Source organism: Tasmannia lanceolata, unplaced genomic scaffold, assembly GCF_043159265.1.
Source record: "Tasmannia lanceolata isolate RefF3 unplaced genomic scaffold, GAP_Taslan_0.1 ptg000025l, whole genome shotgun sequence".
Taxonomy (NCBI): domain Eukaryota; kingdom Viridiplantae; phylum Streptophyta; class Magnoliopsida; order Canellales; family Winteraceae; genus Tasmannia; species Tasmannia lanceolata.
The window spans coordinates 6,108,971-6,117,598 of record NW_027518702.1 but is presented as its reverse complement, the minus strand read 5'-3'; the positions used below and the strand labels follow the sequence as shown (position 1 = coordinate 6,117,598).

The 8,628-nt window shown below is 43.3% G+C and overlaps 1 protein-coding gene across 1 annotated transcript; it reads right to left on the bottom strand.

The window, feature by feature from the left end:
* Positions 1–6,825: 6,825 nt before the first annotated feature.
* PDE247 (Tetratricopeptide repeat (TPR)-like superfamily protein) lies at positions 6,826–8,628 on the bottom strand. Its single transcript, XM_077368374.1, has one exon. It carries the CDS (start codon positions 8,412–8,414, stop codon positions 6,843–6,845), a length of 1,572 nt encoding a protein of 523 aa, XP_077224489.1. The 5' UTR covers positions 8,415–8,628; the 3' UTR covers positions 6,826–6,842.

Here is an 8,628-nt window from a genome sequence, read left to right as displayed (position 1 = left end):
CTAACAATAGGAAGATGACATCCACACTACCTTATTTGACAATGCCATTACTCACTGTTTTATTCTTAGAAGAGTGTCCATAAATAGCGTCTTGACTGGGTGAAACTTGGGTCGGGCTCAACCTGAACCCAACGGGTTCAACCCGATTTTGACTCGGGTTGGGTTGGTATTTCCTTGGGTTGGGTTGGGTTGCGTTGGGTTAGGGTTAGGGTTGGGAAAAGCCAACCTGATTTAATTTCGGATTGGGTTAGGGTTGAGGACTTGGTAACCCACCTGAACCCGACCTCCGTCCTCTAATTTTATATTGATTTTCTTTGGGTCATTGTATTTTTCTGTTTGGCCCAAGGTGAACCCGAACCAACCCAACTCAACTCAACCCAACCCGATTTTCGGATTTCGGATTAGATCGATTGGCTTAGGATTGAGATATTTAGAGGCGGGTTGGGTTAGGGTTGACCATCCTCAACCGGAGGCTCGGGTTGGGTTGGGTTGGGTTGGGTTAGGGTTGAGGGAATGCTATCTCAGGTTGGGTTAGGGCTAGCCTCAACTCGATGCAACCCGACCCGAGTTGCACCCCTACTATTATAGTAACCTTTAAATCTAATTAAAAATGGGAAATGATATCAGCACAACCATGTTTTGATAATGGAATGATAAGTGCAAGGGCCCTCTTGATGCAAGGGCTTGAGAATGGCCCTTGAATAGATCCAAGTCATTTTTAAAGTCGGTTGAGAAACTGAATTCGGTGACACTCAATGATGTGGATCTATTCAAGGACCCTTCTTTAGCCCTTGCATAAAGAGGCCCCTTGCATCTATCATTCCTCTTTGATAATTGCACAAACCCTGCTTGTCTTATCCTTTTTAACGGGCTCATGAGAGCTTTCTGCAAACGTTCATAACCTTTGACAGATCTTTGACTACAAAAAGACAAGATGCGGTAGTGAAGATATCAAAACACGGTTGTGCTGGTAGCATTTACCTTAATAAAGGGAAGTGATATATTCACCCCTATTTTTTACTTGGGACAGCCCACTTTAGTGTATTTATGAATTATGAGTCTATAACTACTCTTTTACACTAAGGGGGGTTTGCTAGCAATTTCGCGCCTAACTTTTGCACTAGAGAACACACACCAGTTCACTTTTCGGCAGATTTTGTCATGTTCATTTAATTCATCTGAGGTGGCTGTTCTCTCAAGCAAAAGCCAGCCGCAAATGGCTTTCCACGAAATTGCCTAGCAAATCCCCGCTATGGGAGTCTGTCCCAAATATTAAAAAGGGAAATCATCAAAAAATAATAATAATAATAATAAAACGGGGCCAATATATCATTTCCAAAGGTCAGTGGTGTCATTATAAAAATAAGATAGTGCAGATATCAATGCCCTAAAAATATTTTAGAGCAGGAGTAGGTAATAAACAATCAATGTGGGGATTAAAATATTTTGGGTCCCACAAGGGAACTTACATATGTCTAATCCGTACCATTGATCACCTCAAGGAAACTCACATGGTACCGATCCCAAATCGAATGGACATTCTGTACACGTGATTAAGGATTATAAAAATCAACGGTCTATCTTTCCCGAGTGGAACCTATAAGGAATTGCCACGTGGGGCCAAAGAAGTGGCTGTTTAGGAAAGAGCCTAACAGCTACTATCTTTGTAACATGTTTTTTTCATTAGGACACTGTTTCGGAATTAATTTGTAATAATAAGGGGAATTATGATATTATGTTTGGGAATTAATGTATAATAATAAGCGGAATGCTCCTTAAAATATGAGGTGGGCCCTTGTAAGATTTGGGATGGGGTCCACTCGCGCGGTGTAAGCCTGATTTGGTTCATTTATCATGTGGGCCCTAGAATATTTTGCAGCCTAAAAATCTTGATCGTTAGATTATATTGATTGATTGCATTCAAGTCATTCAATTGAATCGACTGAAGTTAGAAAGGTTTGATGATCTTGATTTTTGGCTAATAACATCTTTCTAGTGGGGCCCTCTTGAAGAGCAATCAATCATGGTGTGGGCCCACCCAGTAGTGCATGTGGGACCTACACCAACAGATGGGCCGCAGTTTTGAATTCACGTTCTAATCATCTTATCCATCACTGAGATCTAGCCAACCGATCAATGGCTAAAATTGTAAGATGATGATATTAAGTGCCTTTGATCGAATATGTGATGTCTCATAAATTGGTCGAATTTTCTAGGCATGCACCATCCATGGTGGGGCCGTCTAGTGGTGTGCGTCCCTCATACGCCTAACATGTGTCGTGTGCAAGGTTTTAAATTTCGACCGAAATCCGAAATTTCGGTCTGAAATTTTGGGTTTCGGTTGTGACTGAAACCGAGATTGGGTAAACTCGAAACGTTATAAAATTTCGATCGAAATAAGGAATATCACCAAAAAATCTGGGTTTTATTTATTATTTAATATTATCCTGAAATTTCAATAGAAATCACCGACCGAAATATCGGCTGAAATTTCAGGGAGTTCGCCGAAATTCTGTAGAAGATAAAATATTACGTTAATTGATTTAGAGATTTCATCCAAAATTTCAAATTTTCAGCTGAAATTTCAGTTTCGGTGAGGACCGAAACGCACTTCGAAACCGAAATTTAAAACCTTGCCCGTGTGTGGTATAGTTGTTTACACCAATTTTACAGAATTAACAGGTGACTGTCCACCTGGACTAAGTTAACGTAATTATGTGCCACAACGTTACTTAATGGATGTATAGGAGAACGTGCGTGAACCAGAAATGATAGAGGTGTATTGTTATTGAAGGTCCCATGAGAGCACGTTCATCTTCAGAAAGACAATTGGTCAAATGGGACCAAGTTATCACGATGGTACCTGTTTGGGATGATTCGAGGATGTGGCATGGTTGTTACCAATCGTGGGAAGGTGGATAGTAACCACTTGGACTATGGCGAAAATAAGGTAACCCATCATGGGTGGTTACGAAAAAGTTTCCCGACAAGAAGAACATGGGGTAATGAGGAGCGCCTACACGAATAACACCATATAAGGAGGCGTTAGTCTCCAAGGAAGACGTCCCAGAACCAAAATCCATACATGTATTAGCATTTCGATCTTTATTTTTCCAGCACTTGTAACATTTACTTTCCGTAGCTGCAGCTTGTACCCAGATTAAGCAATGAATTCATCTTCTCAGGTGAGTCTCTCCCTTTAGTTTGATTTATCCCTCGCACTAGCGCCTGGTTTGTGTTGTTTTGTCGTGTGGTTTGAGTCGGGCCAGTCGACCCCGTGTCTCATCCACGCCCTGCGCGTGTAGGCACCCCCTCTTTCTTCCTTACTTTTAACGGCGTGCTCTCCACCTAAAATGTACTTTCCATCTATGCAAAGGCAGAGGAACCCACAGAAGAAGTGCCGTTCCCCTCTTCTTCTCAATCGCCTGTAATCCAATTCCAGGGACAAAAATGTTTCAGTCTTCGACCGCCCTTGAATTGAGTTTCTGGTTTCTTGTCTCGAGAGAGGCCGACACGCCCGCACACAAACTAGACGAAAAAAGGCCGAACAATAGCGGAACCAAGTTCAATTGGACTTGACCATGGAATAGTGTATCCCACAACTACGTGTTTAAGAATTGGTATTTACATTCATTGCTTTTAGTGGCTTTCTATCATACCAGTCCGTCTTATTTGACTTGCTGTTGGTTTTTACATACAGGGCAAACTGACACACAATGGCACACCTAAATTTAAGGGGGCATTTGGATTTGATGATGATGCTTTTGGTGGAAATTTCAAATTCATTAAAACAATGTGTTGACGCTCAAATCTAGATGAGAGTGTGAACGGCCTAGATGGTTCTGCTTTCTATCTAGTTCTGACGGCATGCAAGGTTGGCTTGACCTGTGACCTGCGCTCACAAACAAAAGGTTAGGGACACCCCCCCCTGAGGTGGACCTCCGGGGGAACCCTTCGACATTCAAACTAGATAGGAGGCCAACATAATGAAAACTTAGCACTAGAAAGTAGTGTGTTACCTAGCGTTTGAGGAGGGTTCCCTTCTATAGACGGAGGTTCGTATTTCAAGGGACGACGTTGCGTCGTGTCAATCGCTAGTATGGGGTGCCGACAACTGGTGTAGTACGACCGCTAAGGATGAAGGTGAAAATGCACTTTTGGGGCGTGATATGGCTACTAGGAACTGCGGGTAGCTGATGTGACATGTTCCCTATGAAGCGGTGCATGTAAGTGAGCTGGCGAGCAATGGGTGATGGCATACCCTCAAGCGGCAACATGTCAGTGCTTTGACGAATGATGGGATGGAGAGTTGAAGGGGAGGCAGAAGGGACTGTCGAGGGGGTCGCCGAAGGAAGAGAAAATGTTGGTGACTTGGAGGGAGATGGCAACATTTTAGACCTTGCGGTGCGACTACAATGGAAGCTTGGGGGTTCTCGCCGGTGCGGCCACCGTAGAAGCTTGGGAGTTCTTGCAGGTACGGCCATGGTAGAAGCTTGGGGGTTCTTGCTGGTGTGTCCTTGGTAGAAGCTTGGAGGTTCTTGCCGGTGCGGCCATGGTAGAAGCTTGGAGGTTTTTGTCGGTGCGGCCACGGTAGAAGCTTGGAGGTTCTTGCTGGAGTGGCCAGAAGCAGAGAAATGGAGCCTCCTCTTTTGAGCAAACCCTAGGTCCTTTAATAGCACGAGATGGAGGGATTTTTAACAGCCCCCCACTTCCTCGATTCGGTACAAGTCGGAGAAGTAGTTCCAATTCGTTGTGGGACTCTGTCGTGGGAGGATTTTTGAAATACCCCCATGTGAATTTCGTCCCTTCCCTTTAGAGGGAGGGTATTTTGGTCCTCACCTAATTAGTGACTAGGGCTTCCGCTTAAATTAGTATAAATATTAATCTTTGGCTAAGACCTACAGAGAAATTGCAAAACCTAAGAAGGGAGACTGTTGGTGAAGACCAAAACCGTGTAGAGAACCTTGGGAGATCGCGTTTGGAGATCAAAAATCAAGGTCAAGGTAAGAACTCTCCATAAATCTTGTAATCACGTCATTGGAATGGTGAAAGTAGGAAGTTGTTCCTTTCTTATGATTAAGGTTCATTGTATCTTCTTCTCCGGGTATTTTCCATGTCCTTGTCTTGTTCCTCGGAGTCTTGTTACCACAAGAGATCCCATAGAACACAGGTTTGATCGTTATCAAATCCTAGAAAAGTGGATACACGGAGTTTCACCCTAAACCTTGGATTCTCCTCTGATCATCGTCTGATGAGTTTCCAACGGCCGGATTGGATTTGATGGAACCCTTTCACCACGAGGGGTCCAAAGGATCCAACCGTGATCAGTTTTGATGATCGGAGCGTAAATTATGGTCATCTGAAGTTCTAAAAGTAAAAATGAATTGGGAAAATTTTGGAAAACTCGAACGAGCATGCATGGTCGACTGTGGGAGACTGTTCGCAGAGTGCCCTTGGACGGTCGACCGTGGAGGGTTCTATTGGCGTGGCTTAGTTTCACGAATATCCCCGTTTTGTATGGATTTTGGGTTTTTTCCCTCATGTGTTCTTCATCCCTAAACCCCTTTAATGATAAGGTGATGTGTGATGATATGTGATCGACCCCTGGATTCGTGAAGTTGAGAAAAATCTTATCGAAGCACGTTTTATGTTGGATCTAAGGGAATTCGTACCCTAAAAAGAATCCGTCATTATTTCAATCTGTAACTTGGGTTGTTTACATGTTAGCTATGTCTAGCTGTTATTATTCTCAATGATAATAGGTCACTTGAGTTTTTTTTTAATCTTGTTGACGTGTTCTGAACTGCATCAGGTTAGGACAAGGCATGCCAATTGTGTTTTCTTATGATCTATTATTGTGAAATCATTATTGATATATGTTGTTTACTGATTTATCATCCCATGTTGAGTTATGCACATTTCTACTGCATATTGATATACACAGATTTCATTTCATGTTGTGTGATGCACGGGTAGTGTTGCAGTTTTGTATTCGATACTAAGGATGCTTTGGTCGGGCTCTAGTGGCTTGTGTGGTATACCTAACACGTGGTTTGCTTTGGGCGGGCCTTCAAGGCTTGTGAGGTATACCCTACATATTGAATATTAAGGACTGCGAGTCTGTGACTTGAGTACCAGGTGCTGTTGTGTAGTTATTGCTATGTGCTTGCTTCGCTCAGCTTGAGGAAGCAAAGGACGAATGGGCATTCGAGAAATGTTTAATTGTTATTCCATCGTGATTGTCTTATCACCGGATTCGTTGACACGTGCTATACTATGGCCTTTGTTATCTTATGGCATGCCCGGATCCATCATGGATTCTCATATAAACAAGCAAGGCGAAAGCTGACTGTTGATATCATTCTGCAGATCTTGAGAGTTAGCTTAGGACGTGGTCGAGAGGCTTGGAGTTCGAGCACGGCTGATATCTTTGGACTAGCGTTATTATGATTTATTTATTTTTCGTGAGTACTATTAGAAACATTGTAATTGTTAACATTTCTTTTGAGTTTGGGTGTGAGAACTACGTTATCTTTAATTGCTTTTGGATTTGGGATTGGTTATTCATTGATCGTCGGTATAATTGAATAAGAGTGGGTTACTTTGCCTTGTGGATTTCTGGTTACTTTTGCCTTGCATATCGTGAGGTAGCTTGCAGGTACGCGGCGTTGTCACATGCCTGGCATGTGGCTCGGTTCGGGGCGTGACAGTAAAGTGGTATCAGAACCCGGGCTTTAGGTCCCTAGGGCTACGAATTCATGAGATTGTGAGAACATTCATGGCTGCCAAACCCGGCCGAAGTGTATTTACGTTGATATATAAATCTTTAGAAAGATATATTTTTAGGCTAAATCATATTCAGACGATGTTCCGACATAAGTTTCAGGAACATACCCATATAGCTTTAGTTCATGGGAAAGCTGATCAAGCATGGCATAAATATCCTTGGACTGGATGTGCGACTTATCTCCAGCAACAAACTCATGAATGCCACAACCAATCTCTATTGCACTAGATCCAGGCTTCTTCCTTATTCCCATTTCCTTCATTGTCTTCCTCACCATGCCTACACCATCCCATCTTCCAACTGCCGCATAAATATTCGATAGGAGCACATAATTTGAATCACAATCTGGCTCCAACTCAACAAGATAGCCCATTAATCTCTCAGCCAAACCAACATCGCCGTGAATCCTACAAGCAGCCAACAAGGACCCCAACACAACTTCATTTGGCTTCATGGACATGCTCTCAATTACATGTAGCGCATCTTCCAAGCGCCCAGCGCGGCTAAGAAGATCTACCACACATCCATAATGCTCAACTGTTGGTGAAATGCAATTGATTGTCGTCATGTTTTCATAATACCGAAGCCCCTCATTGACTAAGCCAGCATGGCTACACGCAGTAAGTGCCCCCGTGAAACTCACACCGTCTGGCTCGAATCCTGCTTTTTGCATTAGTAAAAAGTGCTCAAGAGCATCCGTGGCATGCCCGTTAATGGCAAAGCACACAATTATGGAATTCCATGACACTAAGCTTCGTTTAGGCATTTCATCAAACACCTGACGAGCATATCCAATACACCCACATCTCGAATACATGTCAATTAGCGAATTGTTAAGCCGAATATTGGTTCTCAAATCTCGTTTCAACGAATACCGATGAATCCATAGACCTTGCCCAAGCGCGCCCAAATTAGCACAAGCTGTAAGCACGGCAATGACAGTCACGTAGTCAGGTTCCACTTTTGCGAGCTGCATTTCTCGAAAACATTCCAAAGCTTCCTCGAAACGATTGTTCTTCACAAACCCACCAATCATTACAGTCCATGACACTTTGTCTCTCTTCGGCATCCGATCAAACAACAAAATTGCATTGGCAACATCACCATTCCTCATATACCCATCAATCAACGTATTCCAAGTAACCGAATTCTTAACAGTCATTCTATCAAACACTTGGTGGGCAAAATCCACGCGACCGCATTTCGCATACATACCAACTATGGCAGTTCCCAGTACTACATTGTCTTCATCCATAGCTAATTTAAGGACGTACCCATGAATTAAACGACCGAAATAGAAAGCTTTGGAAGGGAAATTGGCGCACCCAGAAAGCAAAATTACGAAGGTCACGTGATTGGGTTCGATGTCGGAGGAGAGCATGTTGGAGAATGCGGTTGCGGCTTCGGAGAGAAGGCCTTGTTTGCAGAGGCGAGCGATGGAGGACGTCCATGAAACGACGTCTCTCAGAGGAATTTCGTCGAACGGTTGGTGGGTGGTTTTGAGGGAGGGGTTGTTTTTGTTGATAGGTGGGTTATGAAGGTGGTGATTTGTGGGGATTGGAATTGTGGGTTGGGAGGATAGTTTAAAAAGTTGAGGAATTTGGGCGGGAAGGGGAATAGAAGCCATGGAAATTAGGTTTAATCACATTGATTATTAGTAGGGATTTCAATGGACCCAGAGGGTTTGATGGATCTAGAGGATCCGAATGTTGATGGAAAGGACTTGGGGACAGAAACTAGATTTGAACTGTGTCCCTTGGATCTATATCCTAAGGTCCAAAAGTATTTCGGGTTGTGGCCCAGACATAATGATGATCATCTTACATACGACTGGAGGGCAC

Coding starts and splice junctions, on each gene's coding strand:
- PDE247 (XM_077368374.1), bottom strand. CDS start 8,414: ATGGCTTCTATTCCCCTTCCCGCCCAAATTCCTCAACTTTTTAAACTA.